This window comes from Chiloscyllium plagiosum, unplaced genomic scaffold, assembly GCF_037043375.1.
Source record: "Chiloscyllium plagiosum isolate Xiang-an unplaced genomic scaffold, Cpla_swu_hap1 HiC_scaffold_26, whole genome shotgun sequence".
Taxonomy (NCBI): Eukaryota; Metazoa; Chordata; class Chondrichthyes; order Orectolobiformes; family Hemiscylliidae; genus Chiloscyllium; species Chiloscyllium plagiosum.
The window spans coordinates 30,684,532-30,709,826 of record NW_028270164.1 but is presented as its reverse complement, the minus strand read 5'-3'; the positions used below and the strand labels follow the sequence as shown (position 1 = coordinate 30,709,826).

At 42.1% G+C, this 25,295-nt stretch overlaps 1 protein-coding gene across 1 annotated transcript in view; it reads left to right on the top strand.

Annotated features, from left to right (window-relative positions):
- Positions 1-262: 262 nt before the first annotated feature.
- The window catches only part of LOC122563201 (mitogen-activated protein kinase 13-like), a 72,935-nt gene continuing 47,902 nt past the window's right edge, over positions 263-25,295 (top strand). The window contains exons 1-2 of the mRNA XM_043716754.2: positions 263-484; positions 702-831. Of these exons, the coding sequence (XP_043572689.1) occupies positions 378-484; positions 702-831 (237 nt within the window). The 5' untranslated portion in view covers positions 263-377. The remainder of the gene's footprint in view (positions 485-701; positions 832-25,295) is intronic.

Below are 25,295 nucleotides of genomic sequence, written 5' to 3'. Positions count from 1 at the left end.
CAACAGAGCAATTTACAGTTGTACTTGGCTGCAGTCCACTAAGTATTGCACTCAAATTTCAAACGAAATCTATCAATCGACAGCTTTAACAGGACTGTTTCATAACTAAATATTAGTACTGATTTACTTGTTGACTTGATCATTCATACCAATTCTTTCCTTCTGGAAAGTTGATGTCTACTGTGTTTTTACGAATTGTTTACAGAACCCTCGGCCTGCGTACACACCCTGCACCTGGGAGACAGGAAGTGATAATCTGATTTCTTCGGCATTGCGAAACTTTCCTTACAGCCATTGTTTGGGGGAATTCTGGTGTTTGCATTCTGAGATTTGCACCCTTGCAGATTTTAATCACAATCCCCAAACAATCAGATAAAATGAATGCAGAACGCTGCCGTCACGACATCGAGAATACCGTGTGGGAAGTGCGGGACCGATACGTGAACCTTTCCCCCGTTGGATCAGGAGCCTATGGCACAGTTTGGTAAGTTTTTTTGCAAAGGAGTTGTCAGCCGAGTTTTGGTGATTGGAGAAATATGGGTTTGAGACAGATGTGTGTGAGTATTTGCTTTGCTTGTACGCAGTGAGTAAAAAGATAAATCTATTCTCTCAGCGTCCTCAAGAATTTCTCTTAATAGTGAAATGCTGATGGGATGAACAATAATAATACTCTTGTGTTATTTACTATCTGACGTAAACAGCTCCGCAATTGAGAGACGAACGGGGGACAAGGTCGCGATTAAGAAGTTGCACCGCCCATTTCAGTCTGAAATTTATGCCAAGAGAGCTTACCGAGAACTGAAACTATTGAAACATATGAAGCATGAAAATGTAAGTCTTCAGAGACCAATGTGAACAGCAGTCTCTCGCGTTTGGTGACGGCGCGGTGTGATTGTGGCTTCAATGGTTGATGATTGATTTTTTAAGTAACATTGTAGCATGGTATTTGAAACAATTGGCTTTTCTCTAATGAGAAGGTAAATAACATTGAATGGCTTAACTCAGGCAGCGCATCCTTCAGGACGATTTAGTGGCATCAATGAAGTTATGTGGTCTATCATTTTAGGGCCGCTGATATCCAAGAGACTAAGATTAATGGGAAACTATTTTTAAAAAATAAGAATCCACATTACTGTGTGACCAAATGCTGCCTAATCATGTCTCAACAATATCTATAAACTTAGTTTTACATTTCATAAAACCAGGTAGATCTAAATAGTTTGATCATGCAGGTTCACACCAATAAAGTATTACTTATAAACTCTTTCATTATGCAATGAAGTAAGATGCACAGAAATTCTTGTGGAAGTAAGTGGGGTTTGAGGGTCTTGATGAATGTTGGTCAGATTCCTTGACAACATTTGGGGAAAGGGTAGGGTAATAGTAACATCAGTGCTCTCGTGTCACTGCAATGTCATTAAAAACCCCTCATTAAAAGACTTGCATTCTTGAAACATTGGTTGGAACCCTACCAGGGTAGATGGTAATACAAAGCTGATGAAATGCTTGTTGTAAAAGCCCACCTGGTTCACTCATGTTCTTTAGGGAAGGAAATTGCCATCCTTCCCTTGAGAAAGTGGGTTGTGAGTAGAAGGGATTTGGGAAAATGGTCTCAGGTGTGAGTGATAGGGGAAGGAAGTCAGGAATAGTGAAAGAGTGGGGAAGGGAAATTGGGAAGAGGAGCTGCTGAACGAATGAGCAAATTTAGGAGGGGACAGCAGAATTGAGAAGAGGAGCTCAGGAGGAGTTTGGGAACCAGAAGGGCTGATGTGTTTGATGGGGAGGGTATTAAAATGATGATTACAGTGTGTGGGGTGGGGTGGGGAGCTACACAGAGCCTTCTGTCACCAGGGGATTTTGGAAAGTTTAGCTGGAACTGTATTATAACACTATTATAACAATAATAACACACTGCAAGTCACTTTAAAATACAAATTTCCATGTTTGTGATTTTCATGCTAACCTATCAAATGCAAACTTTATATTCTGAATGTGACTGTATTATCTTATTGATATTTTGTTTTGGTCTAGGATCATGTTAAATTTCAAAGGAGTTGTCATTCATTTCTTTATTTTTATGTGAAAATATTATTTCCTGACCCAGAGCTCAAACTCTTGAACAGTTTTCAAATCCAGCAATCAGGAATATACTGCACATTGTGGGAGTAAAAGACTGCTCATGCAGGCTGAGCAGCAAAGCCCACCTACAAAAGCAAAGAGAACAAGCGAGAGCAGGATAAAGCGGAGCTGTGATTGGAGGAGCAGTGGGAGAAGAGGAGGAGGGATACCTGGAAGTGAGCACTGTGTGAGATGATGAGCCAAACAAGGATTCAAAGCTCAGGAAGATCATTGCCCTTGGGGTCCCTCAGGAATCTTTCCATAGGCCCGTTTTAATTTCTTATTTTGTGCTGTCCCTTGAGAAATCATCTGAAGACCTCAGTATTCTCATTAATGTTAATGACAATCAAATCTAGCTCACCAGGCTTTCTTTCAACATTACCTCTGTGTTGTCAGGCTGCTTGCCTGCAGCAACCTTCACCAATTAACATTAAGAAGGCCCCTCTACAAACTTAGTTTCCTAACTATCAACTCCAGCCCCTCCCTGACTGCTGCTACATACTGTACTAGGGTTATTTGGTGTCCTATTTAACAATGAGCTGAGTTTCCAATCCTACATCATCTCCATCACAAAGACCACATATTATCAGACTCAATTATATGACTAGCCTCCGCTTCTGACTAAATCCATTTGCTGATATCATCCATTGTATTGCATCATCAGACTCAATCAGCCTGTCTTCCTGTTGGGGAGATGGTGGTGTAATGGTAATATTGCTGGATCAGTAATCCAGAGGCCAGGGCAATGCTTTGGGAAAACTGGTTCAACTTCAGCATCAGCAATGGCAACTGCTAAAATTCAAATTCAATTAATAAAATCTGGAATATTGAACTTGACTCACTGATGGCTACTATGACAACTATCCTCAATTATCCACTATCCATGCCCCATCTAGTTCAATCATGTCCCTTTAAGGGAAGGAATTCTGCCACTACCTAGTCTGACATATAGAGATGTAGAGCATGGAAACAGACCCTTCAGTCCAACCCGTCCATGCCGACCAGATATCCAAACCCAATCTAGACTCACTTGCCAGCACCCGGCCCATATCCCACCAAACCCTTCCTATTCATATACCCATCCAGATGCCTTTTAAATGTTGCAGTTGTATCAACCTCCACCATGTCCTCTGGCAGCTCATTCCATACATGTACCTCCCTCTGTGTGAAAAGTTGCCCCTTAGATCTCTTTCACATCTTTACCCTCTCATCCTAAACCTATGCCCTCTTGTTATGGAATCCCCCACCCCAGGGAAAATACTTTGTCTATTTATCCTATCCTTGCCCTTCAGGATTTGAGAAAATTTATATGGTCACCACTCAGCCGACGACACTGCAGGCAAAACAGCCCCAGTGTATTCAACTTCTCCCTATAATTCAAATCTTCCAACCTGGCAACATCCTTGTAAATCTTTTCTGAACCCTTTAAGTTTGACAACATCCTTCTGATAGGAAGGAGACCAGAATTGCACGCAATATTCCAAATGTGACTTAACCAATATCCTGTACAGCTGCAACGTGATCTCCCAACTCCTATACTCAATACTCTGACCAAAAGGAAAGCATGCCAGATGCCTTCTTCATTATCCTATCTACCTGCGACTCCACTTTCAAGGACCTATTAACCTGCACTCCAAGGTCTCTTTGTTGAGCAACACTCCCGACGACCTTACCATTCAGTGTATAAGTCCTGCTAAGATTTGCTTTCTCAAAATGCAGCACCTTGCATTTATCGAAATTAAACTGCATTTCCCACTCCTCAGCCCATTAGCCCATCTGATCAATATCCTGTTGTAATCTGAGGTAACCTTCTTCGCTGTCCACCAAACCTCCAATTTTGGTGTCATCTGCAAACTTACTAACTGTACCTCTTCTGTTCACATCCAAATCATTTATATGAATGACAAAAAGTAGTGGACCCAGCACCAATCTTGTGGCACTCCACTGGTCACAGGTCTCCAGTCTGAAAAACAACTATCCACCACCACCCTCTGTCTTCTACCTTTGAGCCAGTTCTGTATCCAAATGGCGAGCTCTCCCTGTATTCCATGAAATCTAACCTTGCTAATCAGTCTCCCATGGGGAACCTCGTCAAACGCCTTACTGAAATCCATATAGATCACGTCCACTGCTCATCTCTCATCAATCCTCTTTGTTACTTCTGAACAAAACTCAGTCAAGTTAGTGAGACATGATTTCCCACACACAAAGCCATGTTGACTATCCCTTGCCTTTCCAAATATATGTACATCCTGTCCCTCAGGATTCCCTCCAACAACTTGCCCACCCCTGACGTCAAGCTCACTGGTCTGTATTTCGCTGGCTTGTCCTTACCACCTTTCTTAAATTGTGATACCACATTAGCCTACCTCCAGTTTTCTGGCACCCCACCCGTGACAATTGATGAAAGAAATATCTCAGCAAGGGGCTCAGCGATCACTTCCCTCTATACCTGATTCCAGATTGACAGCATTGTGGTTGTATCTTATTTACTATCTCTAATGGTCCTACAAGCCACTCAGTTCACAGGCAATTAGAGATAGGCAAGAATTGCTGGCCTTGACAATGATGCTCTCATCACATGAAAAAAAACTCTGCTGCCTGTATCCCAACCTATACTCAATTCTTCAGGCTCAAAGGATTCATACTCAATCAGGCTGAAAGCCTGATGAAGGGCTTATGCCTGGACCGTTGATTCTTCTGCTCCTCAGATGCTGCCTGACCTGCTGTGCTTTTCCAGCACCACACTCTCGACTTGGATCTCCAGCATCTGCAGTCCTCACTTTCTCCACACTCAATTTTTATCTGATTGCTCTTCTGTAAAGTATCTTAGAAATCTTCATGATATTAAATGCGCCATTTAAATGCAACTTATTTCATGAGTTTAGATTAGATTACTTACAGTGTGGAAACAGGCCCTTCGGCCCAACAAGTCCACACCGACCCTCTGATGAGCAACCCACCCAGACCCATTTCCCTACATTTACCCCTTACCTAACACTATGGGCAATTTAGCATGGCCAATTCACCTAACCTGCCCATTTTTGGACTGTGGGAGGAAACCAGAGCACCAGGAGGACACCCACACAGACACAGGGAGAATGTGCAAACTCCACACAGTCAGTTGCCTGAGGTGGGAATTGGACACGGGTCTCTGGCTCTGTGAGGCAGCAGTGCTAACCACTGTGCTACTGTTCCGCCTGCTTCGTATTTTTTTAAGAATCACAGCAATGTTAAGCTAAATGCCTCTTCTGTGTTATTCCTAATTTATTTTTTCTTTTTTGTGAATTAAGTTCAGATGTTGTTTGGAGATAGGGTATTGGAGAATATTTCTGTGAGAATTAAGAGGAAGGAGGTGTGCAGAATTGATTCCAGGGAAGAAAAACAGTGAAGTTGGGGGTAACCATTAAATCCAGAAATTTTCCTTTCATCCAGGAAACTGAAACTCTGGTCAGAACTAGTGTTACTGAAGCTGAAACAACATGAGAAGTAATGATCAGTTATTAGCTCAGCAGGGAATTGCTGCAGTGTGGGAAGGACTGAAAATGATGATAATTACTGTAAAATTTGAACAGCAAAATGGCAGATAAGGATCTAGCAGCTGATTTTTTACAGTGCAGTCCAGTGTAGACCTGTAGTCTTCATGTCCAGGAATTTTGAAACAAAATTTCAGACACAGGGCAGATTTCCCCTTCAAGCAGAAAGCTCGAGTTGGACCATTTCCAGAAAATGCATTTCAAAGAATATATTTCAAATGCGTTTATGGACAGCATGGTGGCACAGTGGTTAGCACTGCTGCCTCACAGAGCCAGAGACCCGGGTTCAATTCCTGCCTCAGGCAACTGACTGTGTGGAGTTTGCACATTTCCCTGTGTCTGCGTGGGTTTCCTCCGGGTGCTCCGGTTTCCTCCCACAATCCAAAAATGTGCAGGTTAGGTGAATTGGCCATGCTAAATTGCCCGTAGTGTTAGGTGAAGGGGTAAATGTAGGGAAATAGGGTTGCGCTTCGGTGGGTCGGTGTGGACTTGTTGGGCCGAAGGGCCTGTTTCCACACTGTAAGTAAACTAATCTAATCTAAACTCATGAAAATTAAATAAAATTAATTAAGTCAATCTTCTCTTGAATAAAACATTCTCTTACCTCAAGTGCACATTAATATTTCAAAGTAAACATTCAAAACTATCCTCACGACATTTAATCCTGTTATTTGTTCATGAAACTGCCATTCAAACAAATAAAAACTTTTAAATCTATGTGAAACTCAAAGCACAGTGTCCAGATAACACATTATAATCAGATTCTCCATACTGTTAAATACAGTATATAAGGATATATAATCCACTACATCGATTTATCTAATGCATGTGCAGATTTACTCAGTGGTGATCAATTTAATGGTCATTTGACTTCTAAGATTTATTAGCAAGTGACCAGTATGAGATACTTTCTCCTTTTTCCTATCTCCTGACCACAAGATGTACTTTTGAAAAAAAAGTAAGTTTTAACACAATGAGTGATATAGCTTTTAAGAACAGACATAAACAAGGCTTTCTGGCATGCTTAAAGAAGAGGATAAAAGTTTGTTATGTGCTACACCCAGAACATAATCTTAACAAAAATCCATTACTTGTCCACATAGCCACACAGAAGAAAAGATAATCACAGAAAGTAGGTTTCTAAATTTTTGACCACGAGCAAATCTTGAAGTTGTGCCCTTCAAATTCAAGTCTAGTTCATTACTATAGATGCCATGGACCTCTCAAATTTTAAATTTAATGTTGCTCTCGCTCTTTGCGTACCTTCTCTGCAACTATAACATTGTTCTGTTACCCTAATGCATTTTGCAAGGTATGATTTGCCTGTACTGCATACACAGAATTTCACTTTTCTAGATGCATGTGACAATAATAAATCAAATCAAATCAAATCAAATAGACAAGCAGGCATTTTAATATGGACCCTGGAGAGCCTCGCTGTATACCTTCTTCTAGTCTAAAAAGCAACTGTTTCCCTAATCTATTTCTTGTTATTCAATTAATTTTGTTTCCTTGTTGTCACTGTCCTTTCAATTTCATGGGCTTCAACTTTACTGACAACCCTGATATGTGCTACTTTATCAATTGATTTTTGAAAGACCATTATACCACATCAACTGCTTTGCTTTTCTTAAACCTCTCTATGAATGTATCACAAATTCAATCAAATTAATTAAATATACTTTGTCTTAATAAACCCATGCTGGTTTCCTCATTTAATCTACATTTATGTAAGGGATTGTTAATTTGTCTCAGTATATCATTTCTAAAAGCTTCCCTACCGGTGAGGTTAATCTGACTGGGCTAACATTGCTGTCTTTATCCTTGCACTCTTTTTTGAACAAGGTTGTAACATGGTAACAGTTGTCTAGTCCTCCGCCACCACTTCTGTATCTAACAAGGATTGGAAGATTATGGCACCGTCTCTGCAGCTTCCACCCTTACTTCGCTGAGTATCCTCAGATGCTTCAGATCTGGTGATTTATTAACTTGATGTACAATTGTCTCATTTGTCATTTCATGTATTATAGCTTAAATGAATGGGCATGGAAATGGTATATGGAGCCAAAAAAGTGTTGAATGCAAGAATGCTCACTTGGGTAGGAAGAATAGAAATGCATAATATTTTGTAAACTATTTTCTAAATCTCTTAAGTGTTAGGCTTTAGGTGTCCTTGTACATGAAGCACAAAGCTAGCATGAAGATATGCCAATCAATTTGGCAAGCAAAAGATCTGTTGTCTTTTTGGAGGAATTTGGCCTAGAATTGTAAGGAAGTTTTGCTGCAATTTCACATGGCTTTGGTGAGACTGCACCTGAAGTAGGACAAACAGTTTTGATCACTTTATCTGAGAAGGAGTGTTTGCACCTGAGAGAAATTGCAACACAAGTCCACTGAATTGATTCCTAGATTGAGAGGGTTATCCCATTCAAAGAGCGTGAGTGGAAAACGCCTGTATTTTCTGGCATCTATAAAAATCAAAGGCAATTTCATTAAAATACAAGTTTCTGATGGGGCATGATCAGGTTGATGCTGAGAGATGGATCTCCCTTGCTGAAGAACCTAAGCGTAGGGGAATAGTCTCATTGAGCATATTTGAGAATGGAATCAATAGATTTTGAAATCTAAAGAACTGAAAGGATATAGATACCATATGGGATAAGTAAATTTAAGGTTGTAGATCAGCATGATCTTAATGAATGAAGACTAGTCTTGAGGGGGTTCTTACTCCTGCTCCAATTTTTACATTCTTATTTCTCGAAGTTTGCACGCTGTTTGTGAAACACTATACTGTTGATGACTTAGGTTTAACCAGTATTTTCTGTTCTCCATAACCACTTCTGCATGATTGAAACTTAGGAGAATATAGCACTACAGGAGGTCATAGGAGACATGGAATGACCTCATAGTCATTCAGTTTGTGTCATGTTGTTTTGATACCTTGTGCACACCTTGTCCTACTTGGAAGCTGTGTAATCTGGGATAGGTCAGAAACTGGATAAAGTACCAAGATCAATTAAATGGACAATGTCGAAAATCTCTCTCCTGCTCATTTGGACAATCAAACTACAATTCAGGAGCTCACTCTTAAGTTTATTAATTTTATAGTGTAACCTAAATACTGTGTGAAATGATCATTGTCCCAATTAGAATTTGATCCAGCTGTTGCTTGAAGATACCCAAAGAATTAGTATTCATTATACATGTCTGGAACTTATACTTGAGATCTAAAAGAACCTGCTAGCAACGGGGCGGCACGATGGCTCACAGCGCCAGAACCCAGGTTCGATCCCTGCCTTGAGTGACTGTGTGGAGTTTGCACACTCTCCCTTGTCTACGTGGGTTTCCTCTGGGTGCTCCGGTTTCCTCCCACAATCCAAAGATGTAAAGGTCAGGGTGAATTGACCATGCTAAATGGCCCATAGTGTTATGTGCATTAGTCTGGAGTAAATATAGGTTATGGGAATGGATCTTGGTGGGTTACTCTTCAGAGGATCGGTTTGGACTCCTTGGGTCGAAGCGCCTGTTTCCTTACTGTAGGGAATCTAAGAATCCAATTCGGCCTGACTTTGTATATCCTTTAGGAATATCCCGGGTTTCATCCTAACCTCCAATTAAACAAAATACTACGCCAATATAATCAAATCCCTTCTTAGAAAAATCACTCAAATCACTCTAAAACTGCATTGCTTCAGAGGCTTGGCCTCTTTTAGCCAATCTAGATAATTATGATTTAAACTGGGAATTAATCTTATGGTCCTCCTCTAGACCCTCTGCAAAGCTGCAATATGATCCAGATATGTGAGGAGATTGAAACTGAACACAGTAGCCTGAGATCCAACCAAGGTCTTGTTTTCTCGTCAATTGTGTGCTGTGTTTACTTTGTTTGCTAAGCTATAATTGCAACAAATGACATTATACACTTCATTTATTTTGGCCATCATGTTTTATTTAACGATGTATGTAAAATATTTTGCATAAGATTTGTGCTGTTCATATTACAAGATGTTTTCAAAATTGTCAATGATACAAAGCAATGATACTCGGCACCACCCTCTTGAACTGTCCGACCTGTTCATCTTCTTTCCCACCTATTCACTCCATCCTCCTCTCTGACCTATCACCATCACCCCCACCTTTATCTACCTATCGCATTCCCAGCTGTCTTCGCCCAGCCCTACCCCTTCCCATTTTTCTCTCAGCCCCCTTGGGCCTCCCCCACATTTCTGATGAAGAACTTATGCTCAAACTGTCAACTCTCCTGCTCCTCGGATGCTGCCTAATCGGCTGTACTTTTCCAGCACCACACATTTTGACTCCAATCTCCAGCATCTGCAGTCCTCACTTTCACCTAGTTGATTATAACCTTACTGCAAAGATTCTCCTCCTCCATTTAAAAGGATCTCAGTGATTCTTTCTCTCACTGTTCCCCCCAGGGCGTCTCCTCTGCCCTGAAGCTCTTCAGCCATGTCCTGAAGCAGACTCACTACCACAGCCATGTCTCCTTCCTCAGTGTCTGCCTACTGAATGGACTCCAAACTCAGACCATCACAATTTGGACCTGACCAGGACAACCACTATCTACAGCAAATCCAAAGCCTCCAGAAATGGTTCTCCCTCCAGATTCTCTGCTTGAGGCTCATAGCCATGCACCGCCACCTACTCTCCCTGCAGTCAGTCCTACCCCAGCCATGCTCTCTCACAGACCTCCAAAGGAGTTTGCTGTTCTTCATTCTTAGAAGAATCCACACACACAATAAATGCTTTTTCTCCAGCATATCAGACATCAAGGAACATAAGTGCACCAAACTTTTATGTACTTACCTCTAAACTCGGGATTACTCGATCATCCCAAAGCCTTCTCACAGACTCCGGAAGAACTTGGATGCTATTAGCCACACGGCCGCTACAGCTACCACCACCACAACTACCAATGACTTCACTTCCACCCCCAACACTCCACAGACCACAGCTACCGCTGACTATACCGCCTCCATGATTGCCACATGGACAACTGCCTCCGTGATCACTGCAGGAACCACCACCCCTGAATCCACCACCAGGTACTAGCCTACAGCCTTGGCATGTTTTTAACCATTCTTCCCTAGACCTCCCCCTCACTGAGGATGAATGATCGATCCTCAGTAAAGGCCTCACCTTCAACCTTCTACGCTCCCGGATCAATGAATTCAACACGTGTTGCAACATCGAACTTTGCTTTTGCTGCCTTCGCCTCCATGCTTACTTTTTCCATCAGGACTCCCGCCTACCCTCCAAGGACCCTTCTCCCACCTCCAACCCACCCCATCAACCTGGACACCCTGTGCTGATCTGTTACTCACCCTCAATCTCTTAATCTCCAACTGCCGCTATGACATTGACCGCCTCAACCTCTCCACCCCCTCACCCATTCCAACCTCTCACCATCACAACGCACAGCCCTCCACTCCCTCTGGTCCAACTCCAACCCCAACCTCACCATCAAACTAGCAGACAAGGAGGGGCAGAGTGATAGTTTGGTGCACCGACTGATACACTGCTGAAGTCAGGTGCCAACTCGCAGACACCTCCTCCTGCTGCTCCCTCAACTATGACCTCACCTCCCATCATCAAACCATCCACAACCAGACTATCCACAACCTCATCGGCTCAGGGGTTTTCCCACCAACACCCTCCAGCCTCATGTCCTGGAACCAAACACCACCTGGTTCTACCTCTTCTTCAAAATGCACAAACCTGACTGCCCCGGTCGACCCATTGTCTTAGCCTGCTCCGGCCCCACCGAACTTACCTCCGCATAACTTGACACCGTCCTGTTCCCCTTTGTCCAGGATCTCCCTACATACATTCAAGACACCACCCATACTCTCCACCTACTCCATGATTTTCGGTTCCCTGGCCCCCTGTGCGTCATTTTCACCGTGGATATCCAGTCCCTGTACATGTCCATCCGCCATGATGAAGGCCTTCAAGCCCTCCATTTCTTCCTTTCCCACCGACCCCACTAGAACCCTTCCACTGACACACTCATTTGATTGGCTGAACTAGTCCTGACCCTCAACAATTTGTCCTTTGAATCCTCCCACTGCCTCCAGACCAAAGGGATAGCCATGGGCACCCGCATGGGCCCCAGCTATACCTGCCTCTTCCTCGGGTATGTGGAACAGTCCATCTTCCGCAACTACATCAGCACCATTCCTCACCTTTTCCTCCGCTACATCAATGACTGTATTGGCACCACCTCGTGGTCCCACGAGGAGGTTGAACAGCTTATCAGCTTCACAAACACCTTTCACCCTCACCTCAAGTTCGCTTGGACTATCTCAGACACCTCCTTCCCCTTCCTGGACCTCTCCATCTCCATTTCCGGCGACCGACTCAAAACAGACATCAACTTCAAATCCACCAACTCCCACAGCTACCTGGATTACACCTGCTCTCATCCTACCTCCTGTAAAAACATTATCCCTTAATCCCAATTTCTCCATCTCTGCCGCATCTGCTCCCAGGAGGACCAATTCCACCACAGAATACACCAGATGGCCTCCTTCTTCAAGGAATGCAGTTTCCTCTCCCATGTGGTCGATGACACCCTCCAGTGCATCTCCTCCACTTCCCGCATTCACCTCCTCCCTGGAACCCCACCCTTCAAATCGCAACAAGGACAGAACACCCCCCCCCCCACCAGCCCTCACCTTCCACCCTATCAACCTCCAGTTACAACACATCACATTCCGCAGAGACCATTCCCTCCACGACTCCTTTGTTAGGTCTATGCCCCCCACAAATCCCACCATCCACTCTTGGCACCTTCCCTTGCACCGCAAGAGGTGCAAAACCTGCGCCCACACCTCCCGCCTTCCCTCAATCCAAGGCTCCAAATGATCCTTCCACATCCGGCAGAGATTTTCCTGACCTCTACACACATCATGTACTGTGTCCATTGCTCCCGATGTGGTCTTCCTACATTGGGGAGACAGGATGCCAACTTGCAGAATGCTTCAGAGAATAACTCTGGGACACACTCAATAAACAACCCCATCGCCTTGTGGCCGAACACTTCAATTCTCCCTCCCACTCCACCAATGACATGCAAGTCCTGGACCTCCTCCACCGCCAGATTCTAGCCACCTGATGCCTGGAGGAAGAACGTCTCATCTTCCACCTTGGGCTCCTCCAACCACACGAGATCAATGTTGATTTCCCTAGTTTCCTCATCTCCCCTCCCCCCACCTTATCCCAGATCCACCCCTCCAACTCAGCACCGCCCTCTTGAACTGTCCTACCTGTCCATCTTCTTGCCCACCTATCCGCTCCATCCTCCACTACAACCTACCAGCATCATCCCCCCCCTACCTTCATCTATCTAACATATTCCCAGCTACCTTCTCCCTAGCTCCATCCATCTCCCATTTATCTCTCAGCCTCCTTGGGCTACCTCCTCATTCCTGGTGAAGAGCTTATGCTTGAAACATCAGCTATCCTGCTCCTCGGATGCTGTCTGACCGGCTGTGCTTTTCTAGCACCACACTTTTTGACAATGATACAAAACAAGTCACTTATTGTAGCCTCTAAAGTAAAAATACTTTAAACAAAAGCTTCCTTTCAAATGGTTTCATCTTTATTCTTCAAGACACACTTGAACGATCTAAATTTTCTTTATTCCATTTAGTTGCAGAGAAATAGGTTTCAGACAATTCAGTACTTGTTAGAACAGTGCTGCTCTGTTCTACAATAGGGTTTCATATATTGAATAATTGCTTGGAGTAAGTTAGTGGCAGGAAATGTCTGCTAATTGGGAAATTCAGCAATGCAGTTGAAATACAATCTTGTGTGTTCCTCGTGGTATGTTGATTTTTCTGTGTGCAGGCTGTCCTACACAAGCAGTCCAGTTGCAGTCTGACATCCAAGCAGCAATCTAGATTTGATAAAACATTTTCAATTCAACTCATCATAAGACATACTGGGTTACGTTTCTTTGTTTCCTCGAGTGTGCTGTGAAGGAAGGGGTTAGAAGTAGATAAGATAGTAACATTTTACAGGTATTTGGACAGACACATGAACAAACAGGGAATCAAAGGATACAGACTATGTTCAGGCAGATGGAATTAGATTAAAATGGCATCATAGTTGGCACAGGCATGGTGGACTGAAAAGCCTGTTCCTGCACAACACCTTTCTATGTTCAATGCCAAGAGAGTGGAAGACGTCAAGATAGCTTGTCATATAATAATAAATGTATTGCTTCAAGAGCTTTGCAGTGTCAGCAAATATTAACTTCTGCACCTTAGGGATGTTTTTGGCTTCCATCTGAAAGTAATTCATCTATTGTCGTCAATTCAACTTGGATTTCAGCCTACTGAAGTACAGGTCCAAATCACTAATCCGGAGAAAGTACTTGGTGAATATTCTTCTAAGAGATTCTTATGTTCCCATTTTTCCCTATGCTATTTTAATTTGACAGATCAAATCTGCGTATACAAGCATAACAGTCAGTTTCTTTAGCAGGAAGTCTCAATTACTACAGCTATAAACATTTAAAGGTTTTAGAAAGTCAAAACAATGTTATTTAAATGTGACCTTCAAAGCCTCTGTACCAAAATGTTTTCACCTATAAATAGATTTTTCTGTGTTCACATCTTTGAGAAAGAGTTTTTGCATTATCCAAAAACTTTATTAAATTGACTACATGTTGTTGATGGCATAGACTGCTGTTGTCTGCACCCAAGATCTTGTAGCATTTTAATCAGAAATTTGAAATTTTACAATGTTGATTTAAAGGAAATCTAATTTTAGTTAATGCTATGCACTACTTAGGGATTATGTGTATGTTCCCTTCTTTACTGTGAACAGCCATGTCATTCTGAAACTGCCCAAGTACTGCACTTGACTTTGGTCAGGCCTAGGTAGATAATGTGTACTGGCCATTCTTCAGTTTTTAGAAATAGATCACAATTTTTGAGGGGAACAGTGTGAAATAAAAATGATCCATATCTACATTCTATCCTGGGACAGGCTAAGCAAAGACATGCCAGAGAATTCCTAGAGGCCTGGCACTCCAACCACAACTCCATAAACAAGCACATAGATCTAGATGCCATCCATCAACCCCTCAGAAAACGAACAGGAAATGATATCACCACAAACCCCAGGAACCCCATCCAGGAGAAAGATATAAATAGAAAGCTGGAGACAACAGCTTCGCTTCGCTTGGAGGTCGCCACTGCTGATGTTACCTAGCCAGGTAATGAAACGTCTGGATATCAAACCTACAGCTCAGCGAGCAAACCTACACCCTAAACATTCTTACAACTTTCTATCCATTGAGGGATAAGTTCCCAAAGCTCCTTAGGCATTTGATAATGGAATCAGGGAGCAGTATGGGAGCAGGCATTTTGGCCCTTTGAATCCACACTCAGAGCATCGAAGAGCATCCCACTCAGAACCACCCCCCTCCCTATCCCTGTAAACCTGCATTTCCCATGACTAATCCACCTAACCTACACATCCCTGGATACTGCGGACAATTCAACATGGCTAACCCACCTAACCTGTGCATCTTTGGACTGTGGGAGGAAATCGGAGCACCAGGAAGAACCCATGCAGACATGCCGAGAATGTGCACCCTCCACATGGACAGTCACCTGAGGCTGGAATCGAAGCCAGGTTCTTGTCCTGGGATGCAGCAGTGCTAACCCCTGAGCCACCATGCCACCCAAATCTGAAAGTTCAGCCTTAGCTCCACATTTCACAAGGGTTAATTTCTTATGACATAATTTTTATTTCTCTGAACAAAGTTTTGTTTCACAAATAAAATAACGCATCTGATGTAAGGTACGGTTATGTAAAATACCAGGCACAAACAGTGAATTGCATAGAAATTCCTGTGGCTTCTTATAACTACTTGATGCTTTGCTGATTGTGAAGCAACATTAGAAAGTGAATTCATGCCATAGACTAGACTACTTCTGAAAAGTAAATGAGCTAAAAATGAGTTAATGCAATGTTCCTTCGCATTTGAAACCTGACCCATTGGGAGCAATCTGTACCAGTTCATGTGTTGTGCCTACTTGTGCCCTGGTTAGGGGAAAAAAAAGATATTTCTCCTTGGACCCCCTGGTCAGCTTATTAAATGGAAGTGCTGAGAACTGACTGCCTTCACATCTGGTATGTGCTGACTGAAAGAGACAGCTGAAGTGACAATTTCTAAATTCATGTTGACAGGCAAAAATGCATAGAAGTGGCATTCAGGAGAATGCAAGCTTCTTATCGGTATGCATTGTGAAAAATTTAAGAGCTATAATATGTTTAGAAACAACTGTCTTTGACCTCCTGCAATCTCCTCTATTTTCTGCACGGTTTGCCAAGCCACCTAATTTAGCAACAACAGCAAACTTTATATTAATCCTCTTGTGCTTATGTTTAAATGAAAGGGCAGCATTAATGGAGCTAAATTGATAGTTATTTCAGTAAGTCAGTGCAGATACAGAGAGCCAAATGTCCTCCTACTATGCTATACCATTCCATGATTTTACTTTGAAAAAGACGTCCCGGGTAACTTACTACCCACATCCAGTCAAACTCAAGAGCATTTATAAATTCCAAGTTTATATTTCCTGCTTGCATCCCATTTCGTTAAATTGATCATTTTCTTTTTAAAACAGAAACATTTTCACAAGTTTCATATTTGACTCTTTTTCAACCACCTTCTGAAAGCACATAACACATACCTTTTGACTCCTTTATCCCCTAGAAATCTATCTTTTACTTTATTAAATATGTTCAGTGAATTGGTTTCCTTGTCGTTCTGTGGCAGAGAAATCAACAGGTTCACCAACCCCTCTGAGGGAAGAAATATTTCTTTACCTTAGTCCTAAAATGGCCGACTACTTATCTTAAGATCATGATCCTTTGCTCTGTGCCCACCACCACCAGCAATGGGAAAGGTCATCCCTGCATAACGTCTGTGTAGCCCTCACAGAATGTTATATGTTTTAATTGGATCTCCTCTCATTCATCTACATCCCAGTGAATACAAGCCCTTTCAACATAATCTCTCCTCCTTTGCTGAATTCTAAATTGTTTCCAGTACTCAGACTTGTTTTTCTTTTCAAGCAACTTTATACAACTTCACTTTAAATCTAATGCTATCCTTAATTCCTTTTGTTAACCAAAGTTGGGTCACTTTCCTGTTGTGTTCTTTTGTCCAAAAGGAATGTGTACCTGCTTTAATATATGCATTCATTAAATATTAACTATTATCTGTCCATTGTCATGCCTTTCAATAAAATTACTCAGTCAAAAGTGGATAAATCCCCAGGACCTGATCAGGTGTACCCTAGAACTCTGTGGGAAGCTAGAGAAGTGATTTCTGGGCCCCTTGCTGAGATATTTGAATCGTCGGTAGTCACCGCTGAGGTGACGGAAGACTGGAGGTTGGCTAATGTGGTATCGCTATTTAACAAGGGTGGTAAGGAAAAGCCAGGGATCTATACACTGGTGAGCCTGACGTTGGTGGTGGGCAAGTTGTTGGAGGGAATCCTGAGGGACAGGATGTACATGTATTTGGAAAGGCATGGACTGATTAGGGATAGTCAACATGGCTTTGTACATGGGAAATCATGTCTCACAAACCTGGTTGAGTTTTTTGAAGAAGTAACAAAGAGGATTGATGAGGGCAGAGCAGTAGACGTGATCTATATGGACTTCAGTAAGGCGTTCTACAAGGTTCCCCATGGGAGACTGGTTAGCAAGGTTAGATCTCGTGGAATACAGGGAGAACTAGTCATTTGGATTTGGAACTAGCGCAAAGGTAGAAGACAGAAGCTGGTGGTGGAAGGTTATTTTCCAGACTAGAGGCCTGTGACCAGTGGAGTGCCACACGGATCGGTGTTGAGTCCACTACATTCATCATTTATATAAATGATTTGGATGTGAGCGTAAGAGGTATAGTCAGTAAGTTTGCAGATGACACCAAAATTGGAGGTGTAGTGAACAATAAACAAGGTTACCCAGATTACAATGGGATCTTGATCAGATGGGCCAATGGGCTGAGGAGTGGCAGATGGAGCTTAATTTAGATAAGTGTGAGTTGCATTTTGGGAAAGCAAATTTTAGCAGGACTTATACACTTAATGGTCAGGTTCTAGGGAGTGTTGCTGAACAAAGAGACCTTGGAGTGCAGGTTCATAGCTCCTTGAAAGTAGTCACAAGTAGATAGAATAGTGAAGAAGGTGTTTGGTATGCTTTCTTTTTTTGGTCAGAGTATTGAGTATCGGAGTTGGGAGGTCATGTTGCAACTGTACAGGACATTGGTTAGACCACTTCTGGAATATTACGTGCAATTCTGGTCTCTGTCCTAAAGGAACGATGTTGTGAAACTTGAAAGGGTTCTGAAAAGATTTACAAGGATGCTGCCAGGGTTGAAGAATTTGAGCTGTAGGGAGAGGCTGAACAGGCTGGGACTGTTTTCCATGAAGCATCGGATGGTGAGGGGTGACCTTATAGAGGTTTATAAAATCATGAAGGGCATGGATAGGATAAATTGACAAAATCTTTTCCCTGGGGTGGGGAGTCCAGAACTAGAGGGCATAGATTTAGGGTGAAAGGGGAAAGACCTAAGGGGCAATGTTTTCATGCAGAGGGTAGTGCGTGTATGGAATGAGCTGCCAGAGGAAGTGTTGGAGACTAGTAATATTGCAACATTTTAAAGGCATCTGGATGGATATATGAATAGGAAGGATTTGGAGGGATATGGGCCGGGTGCTGGCAGATGGGACTAGATTGGGTTGGGATATTTGGTCGGCATGGATGAGTTGGACCAAAGGGTTTGTTTCCATGCTGTACATCTCTATGACTCTATTTTGCTTTAATTGGACTCACTTCCTATCTCAATAAAAAATTCTATCATTTTCTAATAATTTTTGCCAAAAGGACCTCTCACCCCTCCCATTGCACGAAACAAAATCTAGGATGGCTTGATCCAAGTTCACTCCCCTTGATTCCTCAATGCATCAGTCCAAAAATCCAGTTTGTATTCACTCCAGGAATTTATCCACTGCAGTATTATTACTAAAGTGGTTTACCTGGTCTATATGTATATTAAAATCACCAATGATTATTGTGACACCTTTGTTGTTTGCATCTCTAATTTTGAGTTTAATGCCACTCCCTATCTTACCATTATTGTCTGGAGCCTTATTGACAACTCCCAGCAACATTTCCACCCCTTGTTACTTCTTGGCTCTACCCAGACTGATTCCATATCTAGATTTCATGTACTAATATCACTGTATTTTCACTCCTGTACTGATTTAATCTTTCACAAAAACCACTCCACCTTTTACCATTTTCCTTGTTCTTTTGAAAGATTGAATGTTTTTGGACACTGAGTTCCCAGCCTTAGTCATCCATGTCTCCAAGTATAACTGTTTGAGCTGTCACTGCATCTACCTTTTTGTGAATACAATATGTTTTCAAATATAGTATTTTTAGACTTTTTGACTTTTTCACACTTTTTTTATGCTCCACTTCTTGAGTGGAACTTGAACCCCTGATCTTGTGCCTCAAAATTAAGTATGTTACCAATTGAGTCACAGTTGAATAAAGAACTTAGAGCAAAAAAAAGTTTATCAAAAGTTGAGTGTAATAAATGAGGAGAGAATCATATTGAAGAATGTTGTACGAAATATACATGGTATAGAGGGAAGGAGAAAGGGAAGTTTCAACATGCATCATAACAGAACATCTGGGAATAGAATAAAGGAAAATGAAATTTTAGAAGTCGATCCAGAAAATAATATTAACAAAAGAGTGGATTGCTTACAGATAAAAGGGTACCATCTCATACTTGAAAATAAGGGAATGGCAGACATGCTTAAAGAGTATTTTGCTCCACTGGATGTGAGCCATGTGTGCTTGCAATTGCGGTTAGATGAGGATTCCCAGAAGTATGCTACTGTTAATACTCATAGGGTATGAGACTGCCATCTGGGGTATCGTCAGCCGGTGCAATCTTTCAGAACATTTTCCAAGGTCTACCCAGGTTGCCATTTATTTAGATGATATGCTAATAATAGGGAAGGCCAATAAGGAGCACTTACAGAATTTTGACATAGTCCTTAGATACTTCTTCAGGTGGGCATTTGTCTTAGGAGGGGGGGAAAAAAAAGAGCTGACCTGTCCTAATGGGGTGGTACAGAAGAGGGACATCCTTTTCCCAGGGAACAGTCAGAGAAGGACACGCCACCAGACCCTGCCAGCCTAGCCTGAGGGCACCACCTGGTTCTATGCAGTCTTCATGATCCAGACATATATCCAGCCATTCTCACAGTTTATTACTTAACATTTCACAGGAGCTGTCAAAGTGGCTTCCTCTTGCTCCACAGAATATGGTAACTACTGTCATGAACCTCGTGAATCATATCTCCTGCCAGATATGTGGAGGTCGCTCTGACTGTTTTAAAAATTAGTAGGCGTGGCATGGTAATCTACACGTCTTAAAACCTGACCTTCATTGGAGATCGGTACCAGCTATAAGCACAGCAGTCTGGAGATTTAGGCATGGTCTTCCAGGAGCACAATCATGAGATTTTGGGTCTCATGACAGAGTAACTGCTTGGTACAAACTGCTGAATAGTGAAAAGCCAAAAGAAGTGTGGGCATTGTTTATGCCAGAGTGAAACCAGAGAATTAGAGGATACATAGTTAATGGGAGGAAGGAGTGATTGGAGGTTGACTGAGAAGGGGTAAGGAACAGAGGTTGGTATGGTTCAGGAGCAGTAGCAATCAACTGGGGAAATTGGAGGTCATGCATGGCCACATGCTTTCTTATAATGTGAAGTTGGGGATGGGCAGCACATGAGCTCTATATGAAGGAAGGAAATTTGAGTTAATGTATCTAGAAGGCCATGGTCTTGTATTACCAGATGCAGCAGGACAAGGACAGTGGAGACTTCAAACTGATATAAGACCCCTTCTTAGTTGACCTCTATCTGGAAGTGTATTCATCCTTTTTACATGTCACACTGGGGCTTAATAAATAATTAAGTCAGTGACTGCAAAATGGGTATTGCATGACCAAATGTTCTATCCTGCATCACTGGTGTCTGCTGTAAAATCTAGTAGTTGCTGTTAAAGGGCAGTAAACAGCACAGAAATAACCCATCTGTCACTCCCACCAATTTTGTGTTCAAGGCTATGTTTAAATCTGTCCACAGTATATATGATGTTTCATATTAAATTATTTGGCCTTATCATGGATAGAAGGAAGGAAAATAGTAGCCTGGAGTCCAGCCAGTCCTCAGCAGCACAGCACTTCAATCACACAGAATGTAAGAAGCTAATTAAACAATATAAATTCATTTCTATCCACAGGCAGAATTACTGAAATCTGTACTTAGCTGTTCCACTAAGTTACAGTGAAAGAAATGTCTCATTTATTTTGGTTGATGTGAAAATATTTAATTTAAAGTATTAGCCAGGGAATGATTAGAATTTTAGATGTTAGCAAACAAAATAAAACCTATATTCGCTATCCCCTGTTTTGGTCATTTAACAATCAAAGGCATCAGTGATTTAAATTAGACTTTACAGGCACAGCTGGGCACTACTGGCTTTGTTTGCCAAATGTTATAAATTTACCATTTATGAGTGCACTGTGAACTAATACTATTAATTTTCAATACCCTTCCAGCCCATTACATCTTTTATGCTTTTAACAAAAAAAATCAAATCAGTAAAAAGTACTGAATTATACAGCATGATAATGTTGACTCCAGCTGCTTTCTGACTGTTTTTGCAAAGTCACTCGGAGCTGTTCATTTGGTATTGACTGTTCTTGCTTCCAGATGTTAATGATTTTCACTGAGGGCAGTGCAAAACATTGAAGTCAGGAATCACAGCAATAGTAGTAACACCAACGCAACCAAATTACTAACAATGTGTAGAGTAGTTTAGAACATGTTATCTCCATTCTCCGATTCATGCTTTTCTGTTTTCTTTCTAATAACTATTTCTATTTATCTGTGATCTCTGTTGACTCATTCGCTCAACTGTAATGAATATTAAGCCTTTACGGTCAATCATGAGCACACAGAAAGTCAGAGGTTTATTAAACCTCTACTAGAATCGAGAGTGTGGTGCTGAAAAAGCACTGCAGGTCAGGCAGCATCCAAGGAGCAGGAGAATCGACGTTTCAGGCATAAGCTCTTCATACCTGATGAAGTGCTTGTGCTTGAAATGTCAATTCTCCTGCTTCTTGGATGTTGCCTGACCGGCTGTGCTTTTCCAGCACCACACTCTCGACTCTGATCTCCAGCATCTACAGTCCTCACTTTCTCCTCGTTGATTTAAACTTCTACCAGTCAATCATGAACATAAAGTAAGCCTGAGATTTATGGAAAGTAAGTGTAATGGCCCAAAGTGTTGCCATAACGCCTACAGACTTGGAACTTTAGGCAGATGTATCTTGAACTCTTATTCAGAGACACAGGATGATACCTTCCATTCCTCAGTTCTAATCTATTCTCATCCTACTGCTTGTACAATATTTATTGGGATGAAAGAAGTATGATATGAACATTGCTTGTGAGTCTTGACAGCATGAACATTGCAGGTAAAACTAAACCCAGCCAATTAAGCATCAAGCAGTTTGATGGGTCAACATTGTGTACAAACTATCATGTTTTCTTACATTTGTAGAGTGTATTTTTGGAAGTGAAAATTAATCTTAGAACTTTTAAGCAGTAAAAATATTAATAGTTAAGAACAAGTGATTCAAATATAATTGACAGCATAATGATGGGTTTTAAAAAAAAGTGATTGGCTACTTTTGGTTCCATTTCTGGTCCAGTCTCATCTCATTACTTATCCTCATCAAAGATAGCGTGTGATCAGCTTTGAGGATTCTGAAAATTAGAAGCATCCATTTTCTTTCTATCTCTGCTGAATGAGGATTGGGATGGAAATAGCAATGCATATTGTCAAAGTTTGGCACTTTGATAAACCAAACACAGCACCCTTAACCATTGATCATTTCACTGCAAAGTTAATCAAGAGTAGTAGGCTGATGCGTCAATCGCTGGCTGATCAGCATTTATTGCCCATCCCTCGCTGTCCTTCTGAAGGTAATGCTGAGCTGCAATCCATTATCTTTCGCACTAATGAACTGAGCTCTTCTGTCGCTGAGGATGGGGATATTTGTGAGCTTCCTCCTCCAGTGAGTTGTTTAATTGTCCACCTCCCTTCACGACTGGATGTGGCAGGACTGCAGAGCTTAGACCTGATCCATTGGTTGTAAGATTGCTTAGCTCTGTCTATCACTTGCTGCTTATGCTGTTTGGCATGCAAGTAGTTCTGTTTGGTAGTTTCATCAGGTTGACACCTCATTTTTACGTATGCCTAGTGCTGCTTCTGGCATGCCCTCCTGCACTTCTACGATTTACATGATCCATCTTGGCCTCCTGAAATGGTTGATCCCCTGCCTTGATGTAATGGTTGAATGGGGGATATGCCGGGCCGTGAGATTGTAGATGGTGCTGGAGTATAATTCTGCTACTGTTGATGGCCCACAATGCCTCATGGATGCCTAGTCGTGAGCTACTAGATTTGTTTGAACCTGTCCCAATTAGCATGCTGATTGTACCACATAACATATTTAATGTAAAGGCAGGGCTTAGTTTCCACAAGGACTGTGCAATGGTCACTCTCATTGATACTATCACGGACAAATGCATTTGCACCCGGCAGATTGGTCAGGCTGAGGTCAGGTAAGTTTTTTTCTCTTGTTGGTTCCCTCACCACCTGCTGCAGACGCATTGTAGCAGCTATATCTTTTAGGACCTGACCAGCTTGATCAGTAATACTACTGCTGAGCCACTCTTGGTGGTGGATGTAGTGATTGTAATGAGCACAGTCATGTCGACATCATAGAATATGAATTCTCTGATTGGGGCTGTTAACCTGGTCCAATCAGGGAGCTCTGGTTGGCAGTGATAAACGGGAATGTCAGAGGTTCTGCTCACTCTGTGAGCTGGCTCTGAGGGAGCTGGATCAATGTCAAAGACTCTCCACATGTAAATAAAGGGTGATTTGGTGACAGGATACCGGCCTACATGGAGTTATTTTAGTGGACGTTGAAATTCCCCACCCAGAATACAATTTGTGTCCTTGTCACCCTCAGTGCTTTCTGTCAGTGGTGTTCAACTTAGAGAAGTACTGATTCATCAGCTGAGTGAGAATGGTACATGATAATCAGCAGGTTTCTTTCCCTATGTTTAACCTGAAGCTATGACACTTCATGTGGTCCGGAGTCAATGCTGAGGATATTGTCTGTAAGGTATGATTCTGTGAGTTTGACTAGTCTGTGAGACAGCTCTCTCAGTTGTGACCCCAGATGTTTGTAAGGTCAACTTTGCAGGGTTGACAAGGTTGTTTTTGCCATTGCCATATCCGGTGCCGAAGTCAATATCAGATAGTCCATCTGTTTTTATTTCTAGTAATTGATATATACCTGAGTGATCTGCTAGGCCATTTCAGTTGAGAGTCAGCCACATTGCTATGGGTCTGGAGTCACATGTAGGCCAGACCTGGTGAGAATGGCAGATTTCCCTCACTCAAGGATTAGTGAGCCGGGTTACCAATAATTAACAATGGTTTCATGGGAATCAGTGAATTCTTAATTTGAGATATTTTTATTTAATTTAAATTCCATCATTTGCTATGTCAGGATTTGAACCCAGGTCTCCAGAACATTAGCTGAGTTTCTGAGAAAGGCCATTTTCTCTTGATACTATTTGGGTATCTTTTGAGAGGCTGGACAAACAAGGTGAGCTCACACTCCAGCAATTACTGTGAGATTGTGCCCCCTTGTGGCAAAATATATCATCAGCAATTGATATATTTTACAACTGCAAGGGTTTTTTTGTATACCTGTACATCTGTCACTATGGCTAAGTGCAGGTCTGTTGAATTTGGTGGAGTGATTTGCACCATGAGGCCATGTGACTTTTCTTGCGGTATCTTACCAAGCATTAATTGGTGATTCAGTCTCATACAAGTATCACCTCCAATTTCCACCCCATCTTACCATTTGCTGTTTCTGGAACAATTTGCTACTCACTGGAGATCCCAGAATTGAGCAGTATTCCTGGCATTGTGCCATATTTAAAAGGCCGTTGTGCACTCAAACAAAGTGCTGTCATTCAGGAGCTGCCCTGCACAATTCCTGACATCTGTCCTGGACAAGTCAGATGGGGAAAAATTGGTGCTTTGCTTTGTATGCAGGGTCCTGGAGGTCCTGCTGGTTGGCTGTGGTGTATAGACAGGAGTTCTTTTTGCCAAGGACCAACAGAGGAGGTCAAGACACAAGACCATGTCTGCTTGGTCCAGGGTTTTTACCCAAGACAGTTCAGTTTCAGTCATCGAGAGGAATGCCCAGAAATACAGCAAGAAGGTCAGTGTCCACTCTACCAGCATTAGTGCAACCACCTTCTCTCCGATACTTCACAATCACTCTGTCATACTACTGCACCCAGTTCCCACCAAGGCTCATGCTATACCACTCCTATGATTGCCAACAACATGTTCCCCACTCACCAACACCCATTGCAACCTACAAAACCATTAACCCTGCGTGCCCAC